The 15,814-nt window shown below is 65.1% G+C and overlaps 1 protein-coding gene and 1 long non-coding RNA gene across 3 annotated transcripts in view; both read left to right on the top strand.

Moving 5' to 3' along the window:
* LOC311626233 overlaps positions 1–15,814 on the top strand; it is a 1,185,289-nt gene that overhangs the window by 619,799 nt on the left and 549,676 nt on the right. The gene's annotated exons all lie outside the window — the stretch shown is intronic.
* TNXB (tenascin XB) overlaps positions 1–15,814 on the top strand; it is a 65,994-nt gene that overhangs the window by 19,642 nt on the left and 30,538 nt on the right. The window contains exons 4-12 of one of the 2 annotated variants that reach the window (XM_084890990.1): positions 321–436; positions 7,551–7,707; positions 7,854–8,117; positions 8,750–9,478; positions 10,289–10,657; positions 11,516–11,809; positions 13,761–14,051; positions 14,737–14,789; positions 15,274–15,553. In XM_084890990.1, coding sequence (XP_084747116.1) covers positions 321–436; positions 7,551–7,707; positions 7,854–8,117; positions 8,750–9,478; positions 10,289–10,657; positions 11,516–11,809; positions 13,761–14,051; positions 14,737–14,789; positions 15,274–15,553 — 2,553 coding nt within the window. Of the gene's footprint in view, positions 1–320; positions 437–7,550; positions 7,708–7,853; positions 8,118–8,749; positions 9,479–10,288; positions 10,658–11,515; positions 11,810–13,760; positions 14,052–14,736; positions 14,796–15,273; positions 15,554–15,814 lie in introns of both variants that reach the window. The other variant, XM_084890991.1, reaches the window with a different exon arrangement.

The following is a 15,814-nucleotide window of genomic DNA, read 5'->3' as shown; positions in this document are numbered from 1 at the left end:
GTGAGCGGCCTCTCCCATCTGCTCCTTGGGGACGGGGACCTGGGCCCGCGGGAAGGCGGCCCGGGCCTAGGAGCCCCGGGGGCTGGGGGAGGAGTGGAGGAAGGTCCTGTGTGCGGGAGCCAGGGAGCGTGCCGGCAGCAGGACCTGCGTCCAGATACCTGAGGAGCAGGCCGGGCCTCCTGGGCTGCTTTTACTAGTGGGGAGATGCTGTGCCAGGGCCTGCTCTGACCCCGGGGAGTGTGAACTAGGGCTGATCTCTAGTGCAGCCCTGAGCAGGTGACGGTGGCTAACCAGCTTCTACGTCCCATTCTCGTGGGCAGAGGTGCCAGCCATTGAGGGCATGAGGATGCATCTCCTGGAGGAGACGACGGTGCGGACCGAGTGGACCCGGGCTCCGGGCCCCGTGGATGCCTATGAGATTCAGTTCATCCCCACGGTGAGCACGCCAGGAGGGCTGAGAGAGGCCCGGGGAGGGGCTCACCGGGCGGGGCCTTCCAGGTCATCAGTGGCTGAGAGCAGACGGCTGGGCCCCTGAAGCTGCTGTGAAGTCTGGCCCTGCCCCCCAGGGGGCGCGGAAGCCTCCCAGCCCCTCCGCCAGCGCTGACCTGCTGCTGGGACCCCTCTGGCGACGGGACTCAGTTCTCTGAGGCTGCCCAGTGCTCCGTGGGCCACACTGTTAGGCAGTCTCCCTGCTGTTGCTGAGTCCAAATCCACTCCCCCCAGTGGCCTTCACAGCAGGCAGGGACCTGCCCCACTGCGGTTTTCGGGGAGCTGGAGGCTCGGGCATTATGTCCCCTTCATTCTCACGGGCAGATCCCACTGGTTCCCAGGACTCTGGCTTGAATTCTCCACCCCGGAGTTCCCTCTTTAGTGCCTCTGGCCTGTGCACTTGATTCTGGAACATGAGTGCAGAGAAGGGCGCAGGCGCTCACTGGCTAGCTCTGAGACCCAGTAATTTTCTCAGAGTTGACCTGTGCTAACTGTGCTCACACAAACTGTCAGCTGTTTTGATCATATTTTTTTTAAAGTAGCTTTTTGTTATAAAACATATGTAGACTTAGTGTAGGAACTTTAGAAAACATCCTATATAATAAAAGACTAATATGCAAATTGACCAAAAGGGGAATGACCGGTCACTATGATACACACTGACCACCAGGGGACAGACATTCAACAAAGGAGCTGCCCCCTGGTGGTCAGTGCACAGCAGTGGTGGTGGGAGCAGCTTTTCAGCCATCAGTTGGACACCCCCCTGCCCCAGGGCTCCCAGACTACAGAGGGTGCAGGCCGGGGCTAAAGGACCCCCTCCCCAGTGCAGGAATCTCGTGCACCAGGCCTCTAGTAGATAAGTAAGGAGAAAAGAAGAAGAAAGGGGGGAAAAACAGCATTGAACTACATACACTTTTTTAGCCTAAACATAGGGCTTGGCAGTTGGCTCAACAATGTTATCTTTTTCGGTTTGGGCCAAGCTGCCCAGGCAGTTGCATGACTTTGAGTCTATGAAGTGGTTCCCGCCTGAGTGCCTTGCAAAGCATCCCTTCTGTCTCCTTCCAGCTCGCTGGTGAAGTATTTGGGGGCACCCTGAGGACAACGCCTTCTGGCCTTAGTCTATCAGGCACCGCCCTCCATGCCCTCATGCCCTCTATGATGTGTTTGGCCTCCCAGCCCCAAATCCTCTGACATTCCTACTGTCCAGCTCACGTTCTCCTGCCCATCCCACAATGCCGTGGTGGGAGGCCATGTCCCCTCACCCCTGCCCAGCCAGGACTCTGGGAGCGAAAATAACCCCCAGGGCCGGAACCGAGGAAGGTTCTGGACAGAGGGGCAGCCGCTGTCATCCCACCCCAACTGGCCTGGTTCTTCTTACCACCAGGCCAGTGCCGCCCCCCCCCACCCACCCCCGTGTTCTGTCCCCTCACGCCCTGAGAAACCCTTTGCTGTATAATCAGGATAGCTTGGGTTTTTTTTTTTTTCTCCTGTTTTAGGCAATTTTTTACTTGGTATAAAAATAATTTAATCACAAGACAAGAATTTGGCAACTGGAAAAAAACACAAATAATTCCTGGCTGCTTCACACTAAAACAACACTGTTAACATTTTTAAGTGTTTCTCCCCCTCTCTTCTCTGTGTGTATTATTTACATAGTTCTCATCTTGAGAGGGTGGGACTTTTAGAAGGAACTTTCCAAAGAGACTTGAGGGAAAGTGGAATTAAAATAAGCACTTGAGGTGGAGGGAGCGTGCAGGGCAGCACAGTCCCCCGATCTCGGCAGATACAGCCACCCCGGGGTGTTCTCCGGAGGAGGGGCCTCCCAGCGGAGCCCTTGGGTCCTCCCTCCCCGCGGGGCTGGGTGGCGCTGAGTGGCTGTGCCCGGAGGGGCCGTGCTGCCAGCTCGTGGCCCTACTCTGGGTATGGTCCTCTGTCACATCCGGGCTCAGAGAGAACGTGCCTGTAAACCTGGTCCCCGAGGGCTCCTATTGGGCTCCCCAGAGCCTGTGCTGCTGGCCCTCACACCCGCTTTCTGCACCCCGAGGCTGGCCCCTGGCATCGCGCCTCCTGCCTTGGCCAGCACTCGGTCCGTTGCCGTTGGCACAGGATATGTTCTGGCCGCTGCCCTCTTCCTAGAGGCCTGCCTGTCTCTGCCTTCTCAGAGACACTTCTCTCTCGGAGCTCAGACGCTGCAATCCTGGCCAAATTGGATGCTTTTCAGAGCACCAGAGAGGAGCAGTCCTCCTGTGCAGGCATGTTCTGCTGACTTAGCGGTTCTCAAAGCGCGCCCCCTGCAGCTGCAGGTCCGCACGGCCTGGGAGCCGGTTAGACGGGCCCAGCGTTGGGTCTGACAGTGGTGCCAGATCTAGACTCAGCAGCCTGTGTTGCAACAAGCCCTCCAGGTGGTTCTGACGCACCCCAAACCTGAGGACCACTAACTTAAGGAACGCTGCTATTTTGAAAAACGCTGGCTCCTCTATGAATGTGAGAGAAAGCGCGAGGAAACTGCGGCGGTGACCCGAGTCCTGTTCTGTCGGGGTGTTCTGTCTGGGGTGGTCTGTCTGGGGTGTTCTGTCTGGGGTGTTCTGTCTGGGGTGTTCTGTCTGGGGTGTTCTGTCTGGGGTGTTCTGTCTGGGGTGTTCTGTCTGGGTGTTCTGTCTGGGGTGTTCTGTCTGGGGTGGTCTGTCTGGGTGTTCTGTCTGGGGTGGTCTGTCTGGGGTGGTCTGTCTGGGGTGGTCTGTCTGGGGTGGTCTGTCTGGGTGTTCTGCATGGGGTGTTCTGTCTGGGGTGTTCTGTCTGGGTGTTCTGTCTGGGGTGTTCTGTCTGGGTGTTCTGTATGGGTGTGTTCTGTATGGGTGTTCTGTATGGGTGTGTTCTGTATGGGTGTTCTGTATGGGGTGTTCTGCATGGGTGTTCTGTATGGGGGTGTTCTGTATGGGTGTTCTGTATGGGGTGTTCTGCATGGGTGTTCTGTATGGGGAGTTCTGTCTATGGTGTTCTGTCTGGGGTGTTCTGTCTGGGTGTTCTGTCTGGGGTGTTCTGCATGGGTGTTCTGTCTGGGTGTTCTGTCTGGGGTGTTCTGTATGGGTGTTCTGTATGGGTGTGTTCTGTATGGGTGTTCTGTATGGGGTGTTCTGCATGGGTGTTCTGTATGGGGAGTTCTGTCTATGGTGTTCTGTCTGGGGTGTTCTGTCTGGGGTGTTCTGTATGGGTGTTCTGTCTGGGGTGTTCTGTATGGGTGTTCTGTATGGGTGTGTTCTGTGTGGGTGTTCTGTATGGGGAGTTCTGTCTATGGTGTTCTGTCTGGGGTGTTCTGTATGGGTGTGTTCTGTATGGGTGTTCTGTATGGGGTGTTCTGTATGGGTGTTCTGTATGGGTGTGTTCTGTATGGGTGTTCTGTATGGGGTGTTCTGTTGGGGTGTTCTGTATGGGGTGTTCTGTATGGGGTGTTCTGTCGGGGTGTTCTGTCGGGGTGTTCTGTAAGGGGTGTTCTGTATGGGGTGTTCTGTCGGGGTGTTCTGTATGGGGTGTTCTGTCGGGGTGTTCTGTATGGGGTGTTCTGTATGGGGTGTTCTGTCGGGGTGTTCTGTATGGGGTGTTCTGTCGGGGTGTTCTGTCTGGGGTGTTCTGTATGGGTGTTCTGTATGGGTGTGTTCTGTATGGGTGTTCTGTATGGGGAGTTCTGTCTATGGTGTTCTGTCTGGGGTGTTCTGTATGGGTGTGTTCTGTATGGGTGTTCTGTATGGGGTGTTCTGTATGGGGTGTTCTGTATGGGGTGTTCTGTCGGGGTGTTCTGTATGGGGTGTTCTGTATGGGGTGTTCTGTCGGGGTGTTCTGTATGGGGTGTTCTGTCGGGGTGTTCTGTATGGGGTGTTCTGTCGGGGTGTTCTGTATGGGGTGTTCTGTATGGGGTGTTCTGTCGGGGTGTTCTGTATGGGGTGTTCTGTATGGGGTGTTCTGTATGGGGTGTTCTGTATGGGGTGTTCTGTCGGGGTGTTCTGTATGGGGTGTTCTGTATGGGGTGTTCTGTCGGGGTGTTCTGTATGGGGTGTTCTGTCGGGGTGTTCTGTATGGGGTGTTCTGTATGGGGTGTTCTGTCGGGGTGTTCTGTATGGGGTGTTCTGTCGGGGTGTTCTGTCTGGGGTGTTCTGTATGGGTGTTCTGTATGGGTGTGTTCTGTATGGGTGTTCTGTATGGGGAGTTCTGTCTATGGTGTTCTGTCTGGGGTGTTCTGTATGGGTGTGTTCTGTATGGGTGTTCTGTATGGGGTGTTCTGTATGGGGTGTTCTGTATGGGGTGTTCTGTCGGGGTGTTCTGTATGGGTGTGTTCTGCCGCCGGGGACCAGGGCTGCGCCAGCTGCCCCTGGGACACAGACTTGCAGCCTCAGAAAAGTTTGTACTTGAGTTTGGCCTGAAGAGGGGGAAGAGAGGGATGTACGCTCCAAGGCCAGCCAACGCGGAGTCCCCCACCTGGGGCGAAGGTCGATTTCAAGAATAGGTTAGACACTGGCCGCGCACAGTCAGTAAAGCAGCCAGGCTTTTACCGAGGGCAGGGCCGCCTGCCAGCGCCTGGCTAGAGAGCCTGCCCAGAGCGGCCCGAGGTGCCGATGGTGGGACAGTCAGGGGACTGTTCCCAGGGGGGTCTCGGGAGGGACTAAGGTGTGAAAAGGTTCGTGTAGACCGGGAGGAGGAGATGTGGGATGGGCCTGTCTCCCTGAAAGGACAAGCCATCATAGCCATCATCAGGGAGCACCCGAGGTGTGTGTGTGAGAGTGTGTGAGTGTGAGTGCGTGTGGGAGTGTATGAGTGTGATGTGTGTGTGAGAGAGTGTATGAGTGTGATGTGTGTGTGAGTATATGAGTGTGATGTGTGTGTGTGTGAGTGTGTGTTTATGAGTGTGAGTGTGTGTGAGAGTATGTGAGTGTGATGTGTGTGTGTGTGTGAGTGAGTGCATATGAGTGTGATGTGTGTGAGAGTATGTGTGTGAGGGTGTGTGTGTGAATGAGTGTGTGTATATGAGTGTGAATGTGTGTATGAGTGTGAATGTGTGTATGAGAGTGTGGATGTGTGTATATATGAGTGAATGTGTATGAGAGTGAGTGTGTGTGTATGAGTGTGTGTGTATGAGTGTGAATGTGTGTGTGAGTGTGTGTATATGAGTGTAAATGTGTGTATGAGAGTGAGTGTGTGTGAGGGTGTGTGTGTATGAGTGTGAATGTGTGTGTATATGAGTGTGAATGTGTGTGAGAGTATGTGAGGGTGTGAATGTTTGTATATGAGTGTGTGAGAGTGGGAGTGTGTATATGAGTGTGAATGTGTGTGTGTATACGAGAGTGTGTGTAAGTGTGAGTGTGTATATGAGTGTAAATGTGTATTTGAGTATGTGAGGGTGTGTAAGTGTGAGCATGTGTGTGTGGTGGGTTGGGGAATAAAGGGTGACAGATAAGTCATGGGAAGGGTGAGGATCTCATAGGCCTTTAGTTGAAGTCAGCCCCAGGGCCCCTCAGCTGGGGTATCCTAGGCCGGGGGAGCAGGAGAGGGTGGGGGCAGGGGAGCAGGAGAGGGTGGGGAGCAGGAGCGGGGGAAGAGCAGGAGAGGGGCCGGGCAGGGGGAGCAGGGGGGGGAATAGAAGGGGGGGAAGAGCAAGAGAGGATGGGGCGGGGGGAGCAGGAGAGGGCAGGGTGGGGGGAGCAGGAGAGGGTGGGGGGAGCAGGAGCGGGGGTCCTATGCCCAGGACCTTGTCAGCCAGGGGAACCTGACAAAGCTTTGCTGGCCCTCAGCTCAGACGCCTCAGTGGCCTCTCGCCGGCCTGTGCTTGGCTGCTTTCTGAGTGGCTCCGGGCCAGCTGCTAGAGCACCTTTAGGAACTCGCTGTCCTGCGTGGCGCCTGGCGGCGGCCCCATCACAGCCCGCGCCGCTCGGCGGAACACGGCGTCGCCTCAGCCGTCCAAGCTGGCGGCGGCGGTGGGGGCGGTGGGCGGCTCGCAGACGTCCAGTTCCGCTGCCCCCCTGGCTGGCTGGCACCCCGGGCACCGTCTGGGGCAGGCCGGCGGACCCCTGGGGTCCGCGTGGACCGTAAAAGACCGCGGTGCGCACTGGGAGGAGGGCCGTCCTCGGGCACGCACCGCAGAGACTGGTTCTGGCTCCAGTAAAGCCGGACGCTGGCCGTGCATTTCGCTTTGGAGCTGAGCTGTGGGCGCACAGGGCCGCAGCTGTTTGTGTCTCCGGGCCCAGCTCGTGCCCGTGTGAAGGGGGGACATGTGGGACTCTGAGCGGACGGGCCTTATTTGTTAGGAGACAAGAAAGGTGCCTGGAGGGAGAGGTCAGAACAGGGGTCACGCAGAGGGCGTGTCTGCGGGAGGCCCAGGCTGGGCAGACGGTCCCCGTCATCGGTCATCGGTCCCCACCAGAGTGAGCTTAGAAGCCCGTCCGCCAGCGAGTCAGGGCTGCAGGGCTGTGTGGGTGGCATCCTGGCAGACAGCTGGGGGGCAGGCTGAAGGGCGGTGCCAGGAGAGGGGCCCCTGAGGCGGCCCCGGGGCCCAGTGAGCTCACGCACACCCAGGACCTTGGGTAGCAGAGGCCTGGAGGAGGTGTCCCGGGCGTGCTGTGTCCCCGGCCGGCTCCCTGCGGTCCGCCCGTTCTGCGGTACCAGCTGACACCTAACCCTAACCCTAACCCCAACCCCAAACCCTAACCACAACTCTAACCCTAACCCTAGCCCTAACCCTAACCCCAACCCCAACCCCAACCCCAACCCTAACCCTAACCCTAACCCCAACCCCAACCCTAACCCTAACCCCAACCCTAACCCTAACCCCAACTCTAACCCTAACCCTAGCCCTAACCCCAACCCCAACCCCAACCCCAACCCTAACCCTAACCCCAACTCTAACCCTAACCCTAGCCCTAACCCCAACCCCAACCCCAACCCCAACCCTAACCCTAACCCTAACCCCAACCCTAACCCTAACCCAGCTGATGCCGCTGCTGGGAGCTGGAGTCAGAAGGGGACTGAGTGGCAGGGCAGAGTGCCAGCCCCGACCCGCCTTCTGTCTCCTGCAGCCAGAGGGCGCCAACCCGCCGTTCACTGCGCGGGTGCCCAGCTCTGCCTCGGCCTACGACCAGAGAGGACTGGCCCCGGGTCAGGAGTACCAGGTCACTGTCCGCGCCCTTCGAGGGACCAACTGGGGCCCTCCTGCCTCCAAGACCATCACCACCAGTGAGAGGGGGCTGTGGGCGGGGCTGCCGGGACTCTGCCCCCAGGAAGGCTTGGCGGGTTGGGGAGGCCTCGAGCGGGACAGCGCTCTGATCAGGAAAGCTGGTGACAGCAGCCAGACCCGCCTGACCCCTCTCTTCCACCGCCAGTGATCGACGGCCCCCAGGACCTCCGGGTGGTGGCCGTGACGCCTACCACGCTGGCGCTCAGCTGGCTGCGCCCGCAGGCCGAGGTGGACCGGTTCGTGGTGTCCTATGTCAGCGCCGGCAACCAGAGGGTGCGGCTGGAAGTGCCCGCCGGCGCCGACGGGACGCTGCTGACTGACCTGATGCCAGGCGTGGAGTACGTGGTGACGGTCACGGCGGAGCGGGGCCGGGCCGTGAGCTACCCGGCTTCCGTCAGGGCCAACACAGGTACGCTCGCCGGGCTGCGGGCGGCTTGCTTCAGAGTGCGCGGCCCCTTCCTGGTACCCCCCGCCCCAGGCTGGCAGCTCCTGAGTGCACCTGGCAGGCTGGCAGTAAGGCGCCAGCGCCGGTCCCAGAGGCAGGTGCAGCCCGGGGGGTGGGGGGGGGAAAGAAGGGGGGATGCCCGCCGGGGAGACAGCAGTGGGCGGGAGCTGCCGCCCCCTCGGAGCCGGGAGCCCCGGAGCGGCCAGGCGCGGGGCACTGGCATTAGGCAGGGAGACCAGCAGCACTCGGTTGGCTCAGGGGCGCGTTGGGGGTGAGGTCTCATGGCAGCGATTTCCCGCTAACCTGGTCTCCTGACAGATGCTGGAACTTTCTCTCCTGTGACAGAGGGACCCCACCGGCTGAGGCTCCCCCCCTCCCGCTCCCTCTCCTGCCCGCGGGCTTCTCTTCCTTCCAGGGCGCCGCGGGGCGCAGGAGGGCGAGGGTGGGCGCCGGGACACTAACTCCTTCTCTCGGTGTCTCTCCAGGTGGGGCCGGCCAGGATGCGGCCTCCGGCCGGTGGGGGGACGGAGGAGGCGGCGGGAGGGGTGGGGGGGCTGCCCCTGACGGCTCTCCCGCTTCCCCTCTTTGCCCCCCAGCACCCGGCCACCACAGCCACCCGGAGGTGCGGCCGCCCGCCCCGCCCCCGCGGCCCCGGCCCGGCCCGGCCCCGCGCCCGCCGCGCCCGCCGCGGCCCACGGAGGAGGGCCCGAAGGAGGCTCGGCCCGGGCCCGGCGCGCCGCCGCCCTCCCGGCGGCCGTGGGGCGACCTGCCGGCCGAGCTGAGCCGCTTCCGCGGCTCCGCGCAGGACCTGGAGCGCCACCTGCGGGCGCGCGGCTTCCCGCTGCGGGCCAACCAGACGTACGCGTCCGCCGCGCGCCTCATCCACGCCTACCTGCAGCGGCGGCGCGCGGCCGGCGCCCCGGGCACCCCGGGCTCCCCCGCCCCCTCCGCCCCGCCGCCCCGCCGGCCGGCTCCCACCGCCGGCCCCTGGAAGCCCGACTCCCACCTGGGCATCTATGGCCTCTCGCCCGAAGGCGTCGACGGGGTGGCCGGGCCGCGCCACCCCAAGCCCGAGGTGCTGGGCAGCTCCGCCGACGGCTCCCTGCTCGTGTCCCTCGACGGGCTCCGCGGCCACTTCGAGCGCGTGGTGCTGCGCTGGCAGCCGCAGCCGCCGGCAGAGGGCGCCCGCGGGGAGCTGAGCGTGCCGGGCTCGGCGCGCACCGCCAGCCTGCCCGGCCTGCTGCCCGGCACCACCTACCACGTGGAGGTGCACGGGGTGCGGGCCGGGCGGACCTCCAAGTCCTACGCCTTCATCACCACCACAGGTAGCGTGGGCGGGGCCCGGCCCCCGCCTCCGGGCCCGCTCCCCCCCCCCCCCCGCTCCTCCCGCTCTCCGCGGGGTCCCCCCAGCGAAGCACAGCCCCCCCCCCCCGCCCCTACAACCCCCTCCGCTCCCGGGGCCTGGCAGACCCCTGGCACAGCCGGCGATGAGGGGCAGCCACGGAGACCCGGTCTGGGGCCCTCACGGGGCAGTTGCGGGCCGTGGCTGCGGGCTCGCGGAGGGCGGCGGCTCTGGTCCCGCGGTGAGGGGTCTGAAGGCGGTGGCCGGTGGTTGCCATTTCCCACAGTTTGGCCTCGGCCTCAGAGGGACACCTCGGAAGGCCATCGCAGCCGCCCCGGCTCCCCTCCGCTCCCCTCCCCTCCCCTCCGCTGGTCTCTCCACAGGAGCCGTGTCCGCCGGCGCCGGGCTGCGGGGGGCGGGGGGGCCTTTTCTCCCCTTAGGCCCGGAAGCCGCGGAGCCGCAGCCTCTCACCAGCCCGTTCCCGCCCCCACCCCCCTTTCTTCCAGGCTCGGCTGCAGTCTGACGGGAGGCGCAGCCCCTCCCAGGGGGGCTCCGTGGCGGGCCGGGGCGGGCTGGAGGGCACTGGAGTCTGGGGGGGAGTCTGGGGGCCGCTTTGCTCCATTCAGTGTTCCCCGCAGGTCTGTCTGCTCCGTGCGGGCGGAATGTGGGGGCCGGCGGCTGGGGGGCGGGTGAGGCGGCAGGGAGGTGGGTGTGCAGGCTCTCAGGGGCCGGCGGGCAGACCCCTTCCCGCTCTCACACTGGACTCTCCTGTTCTCTGCCCTGCCCCTCCCAGGGTCCGCCCCCTCCGGCCTCCTGGGGGCCACTGATGAGCCCCCGCCCCCCGGCTCCGCGACGACTCAAGGAGCCCAGGCGCCCGGCCTGCAGCAGCGCCCCCAGGAGCTGGGGGAGCTGAGGGTGCTGGGCAGAGACGATGCGGGGCGCCTGCGCGTGGCCTGGATGGCCCAGCCTGACACCTTTGACCGCTTCCAGCTGCGCCTCCGGGTGTCGGGCGGGCCAGGGTCCCATGACCGAACACTGCCCGGGGATGTCCGCCAGGCACTGCTGCCCTCGCCCCCTCCCGGAGCGCCCTATGAGCTGTCCCTTCGTGGGGTCCCCCGTGAGGGCGAGCCCTCTGCCCCGCTCATCTACCAAGGCGTTATGGGTACTTCCTGGCTTCTGCTCAGACCTGGGCCCGCGGCCGGGGCGGGCTGGGGCGGGAGGGTGGAAGGCAGGCTGTCTGGTGGGAGCGGTGGGAGAAAACAGCGGAGAAAAGGAGTGGAGAGACAGAGGAGGGATGGGTGAGGTCTGGAACGATGGCAGCGAGGGGAGGGGAGTCCCCGGGAAGAGAAAACGGGAGGGGGCGGGGCGCCAGGGTGGGCGGGCTCCTCCCTGCAGCTTTCTTTGCCCTGAGTCCTGCCCCCTCGGCCTGGTCACTCCTCTGCCCCACCCCATGGAGCTCTCTGGTGGGTGTGGGGAGGCCTCTGATGTGACTCTCAACCCCTCCTCCCCGGCTCCTCCCCCAGCCCCTGCCGCCCTGCTGGGCAGGCTAGGTGGCGGCACTGCCCCTGTGGTCCACCGGCCCTGCTCTCCCGAGGGTGGAGGCCCCTTGGGGCAGGGAGCACCGTAGCCTCAGGCCTGCAGGGATGGGCGAGGTCTGCAGAGCCAGGGAAGGCCGGCGCTGGGGTCCCCGGCTCTCACGTTCCCTGCTTAGGGGACCCCGAAGCTCCAGGCCCAGCTCACCAGAGGGAGACAGGGAGAGCCGGGCAGGTGACTGAGGGGTTTCCAAACTGTCCAGAAGCAGCACGGGGGCCTGAAACGTCCCCATGACCTCGGTGTGGAGAGAAACTGGGACCTGGCGGGGGGGGGGGGGGCGCGAGGGGGACAGCTCCTCGGGAAGGCTGGTCCCAGCGGGCCCCGTGGGGGAGCAGAGGGCGGGCGGACTGTCCCGCGGGGAGTGAGCCCGTGGGCGGTGGAGGAGGAGGGCCGGGTTGAGTGCCCGCTCTCCTCCCCGCCCCTCTAGACAGCGACGGGCAAAAGCCGGGGCAGCCCTTGGCCCCGCCGCGCCTGGGCGAGCTGACGGCTGCAGACGTGACCTCCAGCTCCCTGCGCCTGCACTGGACGGTCCCGCAGGGCGAGTTCGACTCCTTCACGATCCAGTACAAGGAGCGGGACCGGCCCCGGGTGGTGCCCGCGGAGGGGCCGCAGCGCTCGGCCCTCGTCACCGGCCTGGACGGGGGCCGCAAGTACAAGTTTGTCCTGTACGGGTTTGTGGGCAAGAAGAGGCACGGCCCCCTGGTGGCGGAAGCCAAGACCGGTGAGCGAGGCGGCCGCACTCCCGCCTGCCCGCCCTCTGTCCTCCACCTGCTTTGGGAACTCCAGGGGGGCTGCCTGGAGGCAGGGGCCCCTGAGGAATCCGAGGGGAAACAGGCAGGCAGAGAGGCTGAGGAGGGCGGTGCAGGCAGGAGCCGCGGAGAGCGAGGCCGGTGGGAGGGCCCGTGTCTGTTTCCTCGCTGGGCAGCTGAGGGCATCGGTCTCATGTCTGACGGGAGCTTGGGCCTTCCCGGAGGGGTTTTCAGTGGGGAGAGCTGGGGGGGGGGGCTCAGCACTGCCCTGGGGAGACTCAGGGGTTTTCAGTGGGAGAGAGGCGATTCTATTTATCCTACAAGGTCCACGGAGGCCTGGTCCCTGGAGGAAGGAGTTCCCTGGGAGCCGGCAAAAGGGCATTGGCTGGTGGGGTGGGCAGTGGGTCTGGATGTGGGAGGTGAGGAGAGCAAGGGCTCAGGCGCCTGGCTTTTCTGGGTCAGACAATCCCATCCCCTAGGCAAGGAGCAGAGGGGCGGGAGCAGAGGGGCCAGGAGCAGAGGGGCCAGCAGAGGGGTGAGGAGCAGAGGGGCAAGGAGCAGAGGGGCAGGAGCAGAGGGGCCAGCAGAGGGGTGAGGAGTAGAGGGGCAAGGAGCAGAGGGGCGAGGAGCGGAGGGGCGAGGAGCAGCGCCCTGTATTGGTCTTCTGAGTGTTTGCCAAGGTCACGTGCACTCCGGAGGCTCTGGGTGTCTGGCACCACCCTCAAGCCCCCGGGGGGGGGCATGCCGGGCTACAGGCGCCGAGTGGGCACAGAGGGGCCACTCAGAGTGCCCGGCGGTTGTACTGCTGCCCTCCTGGCTGGGGGCTGCGGGCGGGAGACCTGAAGGGGGTGTGGGGGCACCAGTGCCAGCGCACAGGAGCAGGGTGGGCCGGTGGGACCCTGGGGATGGCCAGCGCTGTGGGCGCCCACAGGGAAGGGGGAGCCCACAGTAGCCTCAGGGTGGCTTGGAAGAGGGGCCAAGCCCCATAGTGGCACCCTGGTGTCCAAACGGGGGCGAGGCCTGACGGGCCAGATTCAGAGCTACGGTGTCCACAGGACTAGCAGTTCAAGCTCAGCACTGCCCTGGGGAGAGCTGGGGGGGCTCAGCACTGCCCTGGGGAGAGCTGGGGGGGGGGGACTCAGCACTGCCCTGGGGAGAGCTGGGGGGGGCTCAGCACTGCCCTGGGGAGAGCTGGGGGGGGCTCAGCACTGCCCTGGGGAGAGCTGGGGGGGGCTCAGCACTGCCCTGGGGGGGAGCTCAGCACTGCCCTGGGGAGAGCTGGGGGGGGGGGGCTCAGCACTGCCCTGGGGAGAGCTGGGGGGGACTTAGCACTGCCCTGGGGAGAGCTGGGGGGGGGCTCAGCACTGCCCTGGGGAGAGCTGGGGGGGACTCAGCACTGCCCTGGGGAGAGCTGGGGGGGGGGGCTCAGCACTGCCCTGGGGAGAGCTGGGGGGGGCTCAGCACTGTCCTGGGGGCGGGGGGGGGGGGGGGCTGGGATGCAGACAGGCTACCACCAGGGTAGACCTCTCGTTCTGGGATCTGTGCTGGGATAGTGCCGGTGGGGATGGGGCAGACGAGAGGAGGGGGGCAGGAGGAGGATGTGGGGCCCAGAGCACGGGTGTGGGAGGCTCCCCACAACCATCCACTCCACGAGGGGTGCCCCCCGCCCCGAGGAACCAGCTGGTGGATGGTAGTGAGGCTGGGAGCAGGGGCAGCCTGGCCGCACCCCTGGCCATGGAGACGGGCAAAGGGCTCCTGGGCCCCTCGCCTCTGAGGCCCCTCCCCGCTGGGCCACACCAGCCCCTCGTGCAGAAGGTGCCCTCCCTCCAGGCGGGCACAGCCTGTGGCGGGCACAGCTGGGCAGCAGAGTGCGCAGTGCGCCCCTCACTCACCGCCGCTCTCCGCCTCTGTGCCCCCTCCCAGTGCCTCGGAGCGAGCCCAGCCCAGAGGCCCCGCCCCGCCTGGGCACGCTGAGGGTGACGGAGCCCACCCCGCACTCGCTGCGCCTGTCCTGGACGGTCCCTGAGGGCCGCTTCGACTCCTTCGTGGTGCAGTACAGGGACAGGGACGGGCGGCCCCAGACGGTGCCCGTGGAGGGGCCGGAGCGCTCGCTCACCGTCTCCCCGCTGGACGCCGGCCGCACGTACAGGTTCAGTCTGTTCGGCATCGCCAGCAAGAGGCGGCACGGCCCCCTCGTCGCCGAGGGCACCACTGGTGAGTGGGCACCTGCGCCCAGGCGACCCCGACCAGTCCTAACCTTAACCCTAACCCTTCACACGCCTCAGCCAGGCACCTGCTGGGCCTCCCGAGACGGCTGGCTCCCCACCACAGGGCCACAGGCCTCGCCGCCTGCTGGCCGTCCAGGAAGATTCTAGACAGCCAGGGAAGATTCTAGACAGCCAGGGAAGATTCTAGACAGCCAGGGAAGATTCTAGACAGCCAGGGAAGATTCTAGACAGCCAGGGAAGAGCAGGGGTCCCCCACCCCCACCCCCAGCCCCACTTTTCCCTCAAGTCCTGCCTGGCAGCTCATTCCTGAGGGTCAGAGGGGAGGGAGGGCAGCGCTGGGGCCGAGGAGCGGGAGGGGGTGGCAGGTCGGAGAGGCTCTCGCGCTTAGTGCCTGAGGCAGCACCGACGGTGACCTCGGGGACAGGCCTCCGAGGCGTCTTCCAACCAGCACCAGCTCTTTTCTCAGACACCAGGGACCCGGCCCGCTGCCCCCCAGCCCGGTGTCCGCACGGCGGGGGGACCTGGGGGCCTGAGCCACCGGGTGGCGCTCACAAGCCGCACAAACCACTAGCCTGCGGCTCCGGAGCCTGTTTGCGGGCCGTGCCGAGCACCACACTTACCGTGACCAGCAGAGCAAGTCGCCCTGAAAGCTGCACCCCCTGTTTCCACAGCCGCCCAGGAGGCCGTGGAGGTGACCCCGAGACCCACAGAGCCCAGCACGGAGGCCCCCAGCCCCCCGTGGAGCCTCGCCTGGGGAGCTGACGGTGACCGGGTCCTCCCGGACTCGCTGAGCCTGGCCTGGACCATCCCCGAGGGCCAGTTTGACCACTTCCTGGTCCAGTACAAGAACGGGGACGGGCAGCCCAAGGCAGTGCGGGTGCCGGGACACGAGGCCGGGGTCACCATCTCGGGCCTGGAGCCGGCCCACAAGTACAAGATGCACCTGTACGGCGTCCACGCCGGCCAGCGCCAGGGCCCCGCCTCCGCCACCGGGGTGACGGGTGAGTGGGCGGGACGGCTGGTGGGCGCAGGGGCCCCTCTGCTCCGGGCTGGGCCGTGGTGCCCGCTGGGCGCCCGCAGGGCCCGGGGCCGGGCGTGACCAGGGTCGGGAGAAGACGGGACTTCCCACGGAGCCTGCCTCACCTCCCTGTGTGTGTCCTTCTCGCTGCAGAGGACGAGCCCCCCGGCCCCCGGAGCCCAGCACGGAGGCCCCCGAGGCCCCCCAGGAGCCCGCGCTGGGGGAGCTGACGGTGACGGGGTCCTCCCCGGACTCGCTGAGCCTGGCCTGGACCGTGGCCCGGGGCCACTTCGACGCCTTCACCGTGCAGTACAAGGACAGGGACGGGCGCCCCCAGGTGGTGCGTGTCGGGGGCGAGGAGAGCGCGGTGACCGTGCGGGGCCTGGAGCCGGGGCGCAAGTACAAGCTGCACCTGTACGGCCTGCACGGGGGGCGGCGCGTGGGCCCCGCGGCCGCCCTGGGCCTGACCGGTGAGTGGGCGGGTTCCATTTCCTCCCCGGTGCCCAGCCTCTCTGTGGTGCGGTCCTTGCCGGGGGCCCGTGCCCCACCATCTTGGGGTAGACGAGGAGGAGCGTTCACAGGGACTGACTGCGCCAGCTGCCTGCAGGGCCTCGGGCCACGTTTAAGCCTCGGTGCCTGTTTCCTCGCCCGTAAAACGGGCCGTGCCTGCCGCACAGGGCATCTGTGGAGGGCACCTGTCCGCGCTGCCTCCGGGCTGCTGTGGCTCCTCT

Source organism: Pipistrellus hanaki (assembly GCF_964339955.1).
Source record: "Pipistrellus hanaki genome assembly, chromosome: 7".
Classification (NCBI taxonomy): Eukaryota; Metazoa; Chordata; class Mammalia; order Chiroptera; family Vespertilionidae; genus Pipistrellus; species Pipistrellus hanaki.
Note: the sequence above shows the minus strand (reverse complement) of the source record. Positions and strands in the feature narration are given on the sequence as shown.